The 11,862-nt window shown below is 52.1% G+C and overlaps 1 protein-coding gene across 4 annotated transcripts in view; it reads right to left on the reverse strand.

Annotated features, from left to right (window-relative positions):
* Positions 1 to 11,518, reverse strand: part of DAPK2 (death associated protein kinase 2) — a 109,081-nt gene extending 97,563 nt beyond the window's left edge. For 3 of the 4 annotated variants that reach the window (XM_081829565.1, XM_081829566.1, XM_081829563.1), the window contains exons 1-2: positions 10,752 to 10,867; positions 4,266 to 4,363 (exon numbers count right to left, since the gene is read on the reverse strand). In XM_081829565.1, coding sequence (XP_081685691.1) covers positions 4,266 to 4,342 — 77 coding nt within the window. In that variant the 5' untranslated portion in view covers positions 4,343 to 4,363; positions 10,752 to 10,867. Of the gene's footprint in view, positions 1 to 4,265; positions 4,364 to 10,751; positions 10,868 to 11,230 lie in introns of those variants that run through there. The other variant, XM_081829564.1, reaches the window with a different exon arrangement.
* Between the last annotated feature and the right edge of the window lie 344 nt (positions 11,519 to 11,862).

Genomic DNA, 11,862 nt, shown 5'->3' on the forward strand with positions numbered 1-11,862 from the left:
TTTTTTTTAAAGATTTTATTTATTTATTTGACAGAGAAAGACACAGCGAGAGAGGGAACACAAGCAGGGGGAGTGGGAGAGGGAGAAGCAGACTCCCCGCCGAGCAGGGAGCCCGATGCGGGACTCGATCCAGGGACTCCAGGATCATGACCTGAGCCGAAGGCAGTCGCTTAACCAACTGAGCCACCCAGGCGCCCTGTGCTTTGTAAGTTCTTAGGGTGTGGTAGCCAGAGCCCTAGACTAAGAGTCAGACCATCAGTCCCCACCCCCGAGTGACCTCAGACAAGTCACTTCCCCTCTCTGCTCCTAGCCTTGACTAAAAAGGAGGAGTTGGGAGGGTTTTTCTTTGTAAGTCCTGCTCTCATATTCCCCTGCTCTACCTAACCCCAGCTACCAAGGCTGGGAGAAGCCAGAATCTACAGGCCAGCATTTCTCCAAGCATTCCCAGAAACAGCAGATGATCTCCAGCAGCCCCAGCAGGCTGGTGCCAAAATGGGAGCACAGCCATAGTCTCCACTCAGCACTGGGAGCCAGAAATCAGGCAAGATGCATAGGGTCCAGTGAGGGTCACAGCCCAGGACCCTCCAGCCAGGGCACCCCATCCTGATCCAAAGGTGGATTCTGCAGCTTTTCTCACAGATGTCCTTTTACTTGTAGGATAAAACATACAAGGCCTCCGAAGGAATCAAACACATGTGCTTCGGGGACCAGACCAGAACCAGGAGGAGAGTCAAAGATTCCTTGTTTGCTAACGCATGGTTTTAGTTAAGGTATAACATGCCCACAGGAAGATGGACCTAAACATGTATGGCTTGATATAGTTTCCTGAAAAGAACGCATCAGTGAAACAAGCACCCAGATCAAGAAACAGAACGATACCCACCCCCTGGGAACCTCCCACACGCCCCCTTCCAGTGACTAGTTCTTCAAGAATAACCACTATTCTGGCTTTTAGCACCACTGATTGATTTTGCCTGTTTTGAACTTTATGCAAATGGACTTATATGGTATGGACTCATTTGAGTCTGGCTTCCTTTGCTCAACATTATGTTTGTGGGCTTCCTCTACCAGTAGAAGTAAACATGAAAACCAGTGTCAGTCACGTTCACTTGAACTTGAATGAGGAGCTAAAATCAATATGACATCCCTGGGCCTAGCCGAGGGTGCTCACTGACAGCAGAGGAAGCCAGGTTCATGTGTAGCTCTCCCCAAAATAAGAATGACCCAACCCTGTTCTTCCTGCAGAGACCCCCCCAGGGGGCTCCAGAGAAGGGAGGCAGGGCTTTGGTGCCCCAAACATACTTCAAGAGGCCGGAAGCTCTTGTTCATTGAACACTTACCCTGGGCCTGGCTCTGTGAGAAGCACCAGAGACTCAGCATCTCACTTAATCCCCCAACTATGGGCTAGGTACTGTTATTATTCCTATCTTACGGGTAAGAGAACGGAGGCCCAGAGAGGTTGAGTAAGTTGTCCTAAGGTTGCACAGCTAGGAAGGGGACACAAATTCTGATCTGTGTTGACCCCTAAGGCCAAACCTCACCACCACTCTGTTGACAGGGAGCTCACTGGCTGGCTCCAGCCCCCACCCATGTCTCCAACCTCATCTAGCACTGTTTGCCCACAGCTCACATTTCAGCAGCCCAGTCCCCAGGCTCTACCCCACCTCTGGGCCTCTGTCCATGCTGTTTTCTTTGCCTGCACATTTACCCCTCAGTTTTTAAGTGAACAGTCACTTCCTCTGAGCACCATTCCCTGACCACTTGGTCTCAACCGTGTGCCCTATTCTCTCTCAGTGTCTCCTGCTCTCTCCTTGCACAGCGCTTAACACATGTTATAAAGAGTTATCCCTTTGGTTCTCCTGTTCATGGGTTTAGTGTCTTTCTCCACCAATGGATCATAAGCTGCAAAAGGACAGGAATGTGTCTATTTGTTTACCACTGCCTTGGACAGTGGCTGGCACACAGTAGCTCCTCAATGGCGTGTTAAGTGAAGAAAAGGAGGGGAAGGGAGGGGAGGGGAGAAAAATAGGACTGTCCCTTCTGAGTCGGAGCACTCGTCTGCAGACGGCTCTAGCTCCAGCCTATTTATGGCTCCTGGCCAGACCTTCCCCTCCTCCCTGAGCCTCAGTCTCCTCAGTTTTCAGATGAAGAACCTGGAAGAATGGATCTCCAAAGGCCTTCTAGCTCATCTGGCCCCTAGACCACAAATGCTAGGATGCCAAACCATTCCAAAGGCCTCAGGGCTCTGCAGCGTCTTACCCATTCTATGTCCAGTTAGCGCTTTAGAGATGTAGGGGGTGGTGGTGATCCAAAGCTCCCAGTCTGTGAGGTACGGACCCTCCCACCCTGCCACGGGTGAAGGACCAGCTAACAGGAGGCCTCTTGCAGCTCTAATAGCCCTGATACACAAAGCTGGGGAGAGACAGGACTAAGAAGGAATAACAGGTGAAGTCCCCAGGAAATGGTCTCGACTTCCTTCTTCAGAGCCCCCCCACCCCGACAAGGTCCCTTCCAACTCTGCCCTTGGCATGTGCATGGCTGCCCCCACTGCAGGGCTGGAGCCCCAGGAGGGCAGAAACTGTCCGTGTCTTGTTCATCTTTGTGCCCAGAGCACCTAGCACAGACCCCTCCACATACAATGTGGCTGAGGTGAGGCTCCCGAATCAGATGCCATTGGAAGGGTCTGCCAGGGTCCACTCCTGAGCTTGCCACTTTCCCCCTGGTATCACCACATCGGAAGCACCTGGCTTCCCATTCAGAGGCAGACTCCCACTGACCACCTTTCAGCCTCTGGCCCTGTCCTGTTCTTTTACCTTTGCCAGGCCCTGGATTGCCAGTGGCAGTCGGCTCAGACAAAAGGCTGAGGACTCCTGCCCCTCCTGCAGTCCTTCGCTCTCCCCACCCAGCCAGCCAGTGAGCCAGGACAAGCACTCCCTGGACTGGAAGTAACACACCCTCTTCTTGAAGTAAGGCTCCTCTGGCTTTGAAGCTCTTTCTATTTTGTCTTTAAAAATAAAAGTAAGAGATGGGGCACCTGGGTGGCTCTGCTGGTTGAGCATACAACTCTGGATTTCAGCTCAGGTCATGATCTCAGGGTCCGGGGATCAAGCCTCGCATCGGGCTCCACACTCAGGGGGAGTCTGCCTGAGGATTCTCTCTCTCCCTCTCCCTCAGCCCCTCCCCCTGCTCACATTCTCTCTTTCTCAAATAAATAAATCTTTTAAAGTAATAAAATTAAAAATAAAATAAATGAATAAAAGTAAGAAAATATTAGGCCTGAACCCAAGAGCTCTGCAAAGAGGAAAGGCCTCCTGTTTTGCATCATGGATACAGTGAAGGCTTTAAACCCCCAAGTTTTTACTCTGCTAGTGGTGTGAGGGGGTGAGGTTGGGTGTACTGGTAAGCTCACGTGAGTATGCAAGTGCTGTACTTATTGGAAAAGGCAGACAGGCGTGCAGGTACAAACTGGACTGGCCAGACCTTGGCTACGTCACTCGCTGGCTGAGCAACTTCGGGCAACTTGCTTAAACTCTTTGGACCAGTTTCCTCACATGAAAAATGAGAGTGAAATGAATTTCAATCTCAGGCACTGCAGTGAGAATCAAACTCTAGGGCTGGTGTTCTGTAATAACTAAAAAACCATCTAAATATTAGCAGAGTCTAGAAATGGAAGGCAAGAAGAGAGCTTCGGAAAATCTTTTCTTTCCACACAGTAACCACTTTCAGATCTCAGAATTTATCCCTGGGGGCATTCTGTATTTAGCCAAGCTGGAAATGCACCCAATAACTCAGATCCTAGGAAGCTTCATGACAAGGCTCGTGAGGCCTGTTACTCAACGCGAATCCATTTTCAGGAGGATTACTTCACCTCCCATTCAGGCGCTGAGCTTATGAAACAAAATCCCAAGAGCCATGGAGAATCCCAAGTGGGACTCAGAGAAGAAAACCAACAGGCCAGGTCTCAGTCCAGAGTTTGGGGAGGGTTTTGTGAGAAAAGTAACAGATGAAACAAGACTCCTTTAGACCCGCCTTTACTGTCAGTCAGCCAGGCGATAGTGAAAACATAGGGCACAAGAATTCTAGTCCCTTCTGCTGGCAAGTTGTTATTTCCACAGAGACCACTATTTGCAGAGCAGCACGTGAAGATGAATTCCTCAGGATTGTTTTTAAAGCTTCCAAGGAGTCCTGTGACAAGCCCGTGCCTACCTGATCAAACGAAAAGTGCCCCAGGAGAGGCGCCCCCTCCACCTCTCCCAGCCTCTTACCTGCCCAGCTCCTCTCCAATGTCATAAAAGTCCTCCACCTTCTGCTGTTTGAATGTCTCCATGTTTGGACTCCTCATTGAGGCCTGGAGCACACAGCCCTGAAACCGGAGGAAATCTGAGGTCAGGACAGCTGGGAACATTGGCGCAAGCCTGAGTCTGGGCCTAAAAGTAATCAGCTGCACAGGAGCTCATAATTTAACAATAATCCATGGCCCTAGTTCCTCGAGAACTACCCTGCCCAAGCCTATTCTCACCAGTGACTGACAATGTATGGTTCTTATTTGAGTTATATCAATTCGAAGCTGTTACAGAGACAGGAAAGGAGCCCTCCTCACTCTTTCAGATCTGCTCTGAACACGTTCAGAGAAACAGCCCCATGGCCAACTTCAGCGATTTGTTCTCATGAAATTCAGGGCGGCTGAGAAAAAGAGGCAGCCGTGAGGCAGGAGAGAGAGCGCTCATCTTTGGGTCAGAAGTTCTGGGTTTGAGTCCCAATTGCCTGGGTAAGTCATTTAAACTGCCAGACTTAGCTTGCCCATCTGCTAAAGGGGTTAATCCTGTAAAAACCACAGCAAATCATGAAATTATTCTGTAAACTGGAAAAAGCAGTAGAAAGGTAAGGGATTATCATGACCTCAGCTCCCTGAGGGGCTGAGCCACCCAACTGCGAGTCTGAACTGATTTGTAAACTCTCTCACTCATTACCCCAAGGGAAAGAGGGACAGGAGTGGTGTGACAAATTATAGTGGGCCCCAGCAGTCAGGAGCTGGAGGTTCTGTTTCCAGTGTTGCCCACAGCTAGCTCTGGGACCTCATCTCTTGTCAGAGGAGCCTCAGATTCCTCATCTATAAAATGGACCTAACTGCCCACCCAGAGCACCTCAGTGAGAGCCAGAGACAACCCTGAGCCGTGGGGAGTGTTTACCACCCCACCAGAAGAAGACTGTTTGCATCCTAACCTGGGATCTCCCTGCCCCAAGAAGCTCACCCGTTCCTGGGACAGCCACATGCCACCCTGGACAGCACCACAAGGGCAGGACCCAGGGCCCAGTCTGCAAATGACTGTGGATGTGTCTCTCAAGAGTCATTAGCAAAGGCCTCTCAGAGCTCATTTTGGCTAGCACTGGCAACTTCTCTCCAGCCTGCCAATCAGATACCAACCACACCCAGGGCCCCATGAGCCCCAAAAGGCTGGGTGGAGGCACCATTACACAAGGGTGCGTCTCATCAATGCCAAGTGGCTGAAGCTGTTCCAACTCTCAGAGAATGTATACATTTCACACTCCTTCCTCCAGTGCTGCCCTCTATAACCACGACGCCACCTGCCGCCCTCCCTTCCATGGGGCACACATCCCTGAAGTCCCCCAGGCAGAGCTGGCCTGGCTCCTGGGCCTGACTCTCACGGTCACTTGCTGAACTCCTGCCTGTTGATGTCCATGGTCCATCAGGCATCCTCCCTGCTGCTCGGTCTTCACCCTGTGCTTGGCCTGAGCCCAGCAAGCATGGACTATGAAAAAGAGCAGGCTCCCAGGAGCCCCAGTTCTAGACTAGCCTGGGCGTGTAGTAGCTGTCTAACCCATACAGGTTGGCACCCTCTGGGCCTCAGTCCCCTCATCTGTAAACGGGACTGGTAACATCTCCATCGTGTACTTCACACAGCCATGTGGGGATCCATTTGTAATAAGGGCATAAACTCCTAGGCAGATAAAAAAGGTGATTATTACTGTTAATATCTGGCTCATCCTGAGCCACTCTGTGTTTCTGCTTCCCACAGCAACGGAGACAAGCATTTCAATTCCCTTCTAGGGAAAAGGTTTTGGGATCCTCCTGGAAAGTTTGGCTTGACCAAAATCTGAAGCTAGACCACCTCACTCACCCCCCGCCCCCCCGCAGCCTCCATCCTGGCAAATTTCCTGAGACTAGCCCAGAAGGTGGCAGGACTTCTATCTATCATCTTCTTTTGGGTCAGGTAGGTCCTGAAGGGTGGGGTTACTCATTTCACACACCTAGAGGGAAGCAGAAAACTCCAAAAAATTCTGTTGACAGATACCCTGAGACTCGTCCCTAGAACAGCTAAGATCCTCCATTTGACAACAGGCTAGCTCCATTTGCTAGCAGAAGCTGAGCTGGATTCGAAGCAGCCCCAAATCCCCAACAAAATGATGAGCCCCCGCCTTGGGCTCCAGGGGTAGCCAGAGGCTGGGGGGCAAGGGAGCCCCCTAAGGACAAGCTAGGACCACCAGTTTGGCCCCAACTAAACTTTCCAGCCTTAGTAGACCTTATATCTTATATTTCAGCCAAAGTAGACCTTTCCAATTCCCCCAAAACTCCCACGCCTCAGCTCAAGCTGGGCCCTTTCCATGGAAGGCCCACCTGGAGAGCCCTCCTAGCAAAACCACTCCTTTCACATAAGACCTGGCTCAAATGCTACCAACTCTGTGAGGTTCCATGACTCTATTTCTCATCACAACAGATTAAAATCCCCCACCCCCTTTAAATTCCCAGAGAGGTCTCTTCAGGGTTAGAGCTTTCACATTTTGGCTCATAATTGTCTCTGTCTAACCCAGAAGGAGAAAACACAGACTCTACAGTCACACAGGACCGAGCTCGAATCAGCTCTATCACCTCTGCACACACTGAGCACGGCACAACTTTCCTGAGCTTCAAATGACTTATATGGAAAATGAGTCTAGATAATGCCTACTGTTGGTGACTTTGTGGAACAGTCAGAACTCTCAAACATTGCCAGGAGAATCACACTTTGGAAATCTGTTGGGCAGTTTCTATGGACATACCCAAGAGAAATGCATGTAGATGTTTCCCAAAATGGCCCATGTTAAAATGTTCACAGCAGCACTATTAGTAATAACTACAAATCGGAAACAACCAAAGGGCCATCAATAGAATAGATAAGTAAACTGAGTTATACCCATACAATGGAATTATTCTACAACAATAATAAACTACCGCAATGTGCAACCACATGGATAAAACTCACAAGCATAATGTTGAATGAAAGAAGCCGGACACAAAAGACCACATACTGTGTGATTCCGCTTAAGCAAAACTCATCTATGGTGCTAAAAGTCAGAATAGTGGTCACGCCTGGGTGGGGGGGTTACGTCTGGGACACAAGGGGAGTTTCTGGGTGCTGGCAATGCTGTTTCTTGCTCTGAGTAGTGGTTACATGAATATGTGATATGTACACTTGTTTTGTATGCAATCAAAATTTTACATAATAAAAAATGAAACTGGGCGCCTGGGTGGCTCAGATGGTTAAACGTCTGCCTTCAGCTCAGGTCGTGATCCCAGGGTCCTGGGATCGAGTCCCGCATCGGGCTCCCTGCTCCTTGGGAGCCTGCTTCTCTCTCTCTCTCTCTCTCTGTCTCTCATGAATAAATAAATAAAATCTTTAAAAAAAAAAAATGAGGGCGCCTGGGTGGCTCAGTTGGTTGAGCGACTGCCTTCGGCTCGGGTCATGATCCTGGAGTCCCTGGATCGAGTCCCGCATCGGGCTCCCCGCTCAGCAGGGAGCCTGCTTCTCCCTCTGACCCTCCCCCCTCTCGTGCTCTCTCTCCCATTCTCTCCCTCAAATGAATAAATGGGATCTTTAAAAAAAAAAAAAAATGAAACTAAGATCTACATTATGACGAATGAGATAAACATGTAAAATGACCTACGGTATGACGAATGAGATAAACATGTAAAATGACCTACGTAGTGTTGGGATGGTTCCAACAAATGTGAATTCCTTCCCTCCTGCCTCCTGTCTTGGAGCCTCATGAGGGCAGTGGCTGTCACATTCTCACCTCTGTCCCCTTGTCGCTGCTGGTGTACAACAGGCACTCCCTAAATGTTTGTTGATTTCAAGGTAGTCGCCCAGCCTCGCTTCTCAAGGCCGCTGCTCAGCTGCCTCATCAGGTAAAAACAACGAGTAACGACTTAAAGCCTTTTCCTAATATCTCTCCCCAAGAGGAATTTGCATTTTATCAATTTTACCAATTTAGGGACGTAAAACTAAAGGGGAGAAAGTCTGAGGTGGAATTATAGTCACCAATTAGGAGCCAGCCCTTTCTGGCTCCAAAAAGATGAAACCACGTGGCAGAGGGGAGGGACACAGCTACAACTTTGGGTCAGAGGCACAGGATGTCTGCTCCAGACATTCCAAGGGCGAAGCCCACCTTAACACCCACATTTCTCTTAATGGAATCACTAGGACTCACACTCCTGCCCTCAGCCCTCATGGTAGGCAACACTTCTGAGGTTTAACACAGATTTCCTAGAACCTCACAAAAAGGGACGGCAAAGATCATCCAGGGGGGTTTTAGACTCTGCTTCAGGAGCCACCAGCATGAGGAAGGGGAGCCAAAGCATTTCCCCTTTATCTATACTATAGGTTGGGGTTCTGTGTAAGAATTCACTGGGCGCGGGGCACCTGGGTGGCTCAGACGGTTAAGCGTCTGCCTTCAGCTCGGGTCGTGGTCCCAGGATCCTGGGATCGAGCCCCGCATCGGGCTCCCTGCTCGGCGGGGAGCCTGCTTCTCCCTCTCCCTCTGCCTGCTTCTTTCCCTGCTTGTACACACTCTCTCTCTGTCAAAAATAAATTAAAAAATCTTTAAAAAAAAAAAAAAATAATTCACTGGGGGTGGGAGGAGTTTGAAAAACCACTGCTGTCTGGTCTATAATCCACTTGTTTGACCAAAGAAGGAAATTGAAGTGCAGACAGGGGATGGGACCTTAAGTCACACAGCTAGCCTACTCCAGCTGTCTTGCCCGGGCTTCTGATGACAGCATCCTCAACCCCCCAAAGTGGCACTGGGGTTGGGGAAGCCAGTGGCCTCCAGAGGGAACACTTAGGAGGAGGCCTCCAAGGCTACAGGATCACCCCAGTAGGGAACTCTCTACCCTACTAAATCGTCTCACTCACTGACCCCAGCTCACTCTGCTGGACATTTGGAGATCCTCACCCCACCTCACCCAGTGTCAGTCAGTGAGATGGGACCATTGCAAGGGGGCAGGCATGATGGTCCTCTTACACCTCCTCCCACATCAGGAATCATCACACTCAGGCTCTGAGGAGTTTGCCCACAGGAGGGAAGGGGCTCCAGCATTGCAGAGCCCCTCCATGCAGTTAGGCCTTTGACAACCCCAATCTCTGAGGAGGAAGCTCGGGCTCAGAGATCAGCCATTTGCCTAAGCTGATGTGAGAAAACCCCATTTTTCTAGTGAAGGTCCAGCTCCACTGGACAGCCTGCTTGTTCACCCTCACGTCTAATAAGGAGGGAAACCTTAGGGGGGTGGTCAGGGTCAGTTCAGGTCTCATTCCTGCTAGCTGGAAACTTGCTCCAGACTAGCACACCCCCACCCCCATCCACACACCCCTTGTGCCCCCACCCACCCCGGCCCAAGCCTCTCCCAAAGCAGCTGAATTATCGGTGGGGCCACTTTACGTGTTAAAAACACATCTTAGGAGAAGAACAAGACTCCGAAAGTATTTGTGAAGAGGCCAAGGCACCAGCTCCCCTTAGTCACCAGGACTCTCCCAGAAATACCTTACATGGAGGCAGCTGGGAAACAGAGTCAGAAGCCACAGCAGCAGCCCCCAGCTGCCCTCCACTGGATTCTGGAGTACAAGGTGTCAGGGGCTGCGTTCTCTCCACCTGCCCCCAGGGCTGCTCCCACCCGCTTCCTGAGGCAACCAGCTAGGACTCCCTTTCTCTCAGGCTGCACGCCTCACCTACCACTACCTGCATGGCCTCAATGCTCACCTCTCTGGGACTCATTTTGTCCTTCCTAAAGTGAGAATACTAATTTCCACCTGGCAAAGTTACAGTGAGGACTAGCCAGACCCACACATGCCGTGAGACATCCACAATGCCTGGCCCAAAGTCAGGGTCAACTACTGACAACGCCTTCCTGTGCCCTTCTACCCCAGCCGGCTGCAGACTTACTGGCTACCCCCATTCCCACCCTAGCTCTGGCCCGGGCCCCTGACGACCGGGACCACAGCTTCATTCTGCCACAAGCAAGCTGACTGTGTGTGGAGCAGCCTTCTGGAATCACGTCCTTGTGCAAATGGGGAGAGAAGGTGTGCGAGGTGGCTGATGCTGAGAAGATTGGCCCCTCTCCTCCCGGAAATCTGTAGTGGTCTCCCCATCATGGAGCCCTAAGTTGATGAAAGTCTGTTTCCTATCTCCTCCCCGGGTGCCAAGCCTCGGCTCGCTGTCCCCACCCCGTCCCTCGGGTCAAAGTGCCAGGCTTCGGAGCGCCACCCCCCGCCCCCCGGGGCGCAGCGGACAGGTCCAGGGCCGGCCACAGCGCCCGAGGGCAAGGCCGGCCAAACCCGGGGGCGGGGGGGCGGGCAGGCGGCGTCAGGGACCGGGGCTCGGGGAACCCGAGAAAGCGCCCCGGAGCAATCTGCCCCCCGCCAGCCCCAGCCCCGCGCGCGCTGTCCCGCCCGTCGAGCCCGCATACGGGCGCTACTCACGGCGGACGCTGCGCTGGGCGGGCACGGCGGGCGCGACCGGGTGCGCGGCGCTCGGCTCTGCTCTGCGCCTGGCCGGCTGCCCGCCCGCGGAGCCGCGGAGGAGCCGAGGGGGCGGAGCGGCCGGCCCCGTCCCAGGCGCCGGCTGGAGGCGCGCCCGGCGGCCCGGGACGGGGGCTCAGCGCGCCCCCTGCTGGGAGCCCCCTCTGGACAGCCCCGAGGTGAGGGCCGAGAGCCTCCTGCCAGGTCCCCAGACACCTCCAGGAGTGGTGGCGAGCGCCAGGGGCGAGACCCTCCGGGCGTCCTTAGCGGCTCTGCCGCTCACAGGCTGTGTGGCCTTGGGCAAGTCAACTAACCTCTCCAAGCCTGATCTGGAAATTGATTTAAATGAGCCGATGATAATCTGATATAGCCTGGCACAATCGCTCAGAAAATGGTATTTCCTTGTCCCCCCATCCCTCTCCTCCCCCCAACACACACACCGTGAAAGAGGAAGTCCCACGAGGGAATAGGCCGTTTCCTCCCTCCCAGCCAGGATGCTCCCTGACGGATTCTTCTGGGAACCTCACCACCGACGTTTCACAGCTGGGTGGGGCTGAGATGGAGAAGGACACTCCTCTTGTTACCACCAACCCCCAGCTTGGGAGTGGCCTAATCTCCTTTGTCCTCTATGCCCTCTCCCCCCAGCCTCTGCATAGTTGTGAAGCCCCACATCACCATCAAGCCTTCCTTAATAAAGGACTTGGCAGTGGATTCCTCCTCTCTTCCTTCTGCCAAAAATCTCAGGAGGAAAAAAAAAAAAGAATGAGAGTGGAGAGGGTGCTGGGAAGAAGGAAACGGAAGCAGAATCACAGCCAAGACAGAACTTACTTGAAGACAAGAGACTGTTTAGCTAAAGGAAATGGAGGCCCTTTCCCAGAGTTTCCCATCCCTAAGTCAAGAGGTCCTAGAGGAAAAGGTGTTAGATTCAGAGTTCTGCTCTTTGGTTCAAAGCCCTGCTCTGCCATTCCCCATGGATAGTCTTGGGCATGGCACCTGAGCGTTTCCTTCACCAGTAAACTGGGGCTAACACCCCTTCTTATAGTTTCTAATGGAGCTATTATGAACTGAAATG

The sequence above is a fragment of the Leptonychotes weddellii genome, chromosome 9, assembly GCF_054177405.1.
Source record: "Leptonychotes weddellii isolate Sample4059 chromosome 9, ASM5417740v2, whole genome shotgun sequence".
Lineage (NCBI taxonomy): Eukaryota > Metazoa > Chordata > Mammalia > Carnivora > Phocidae > Leptonychotes > Leptonychotes weddellii.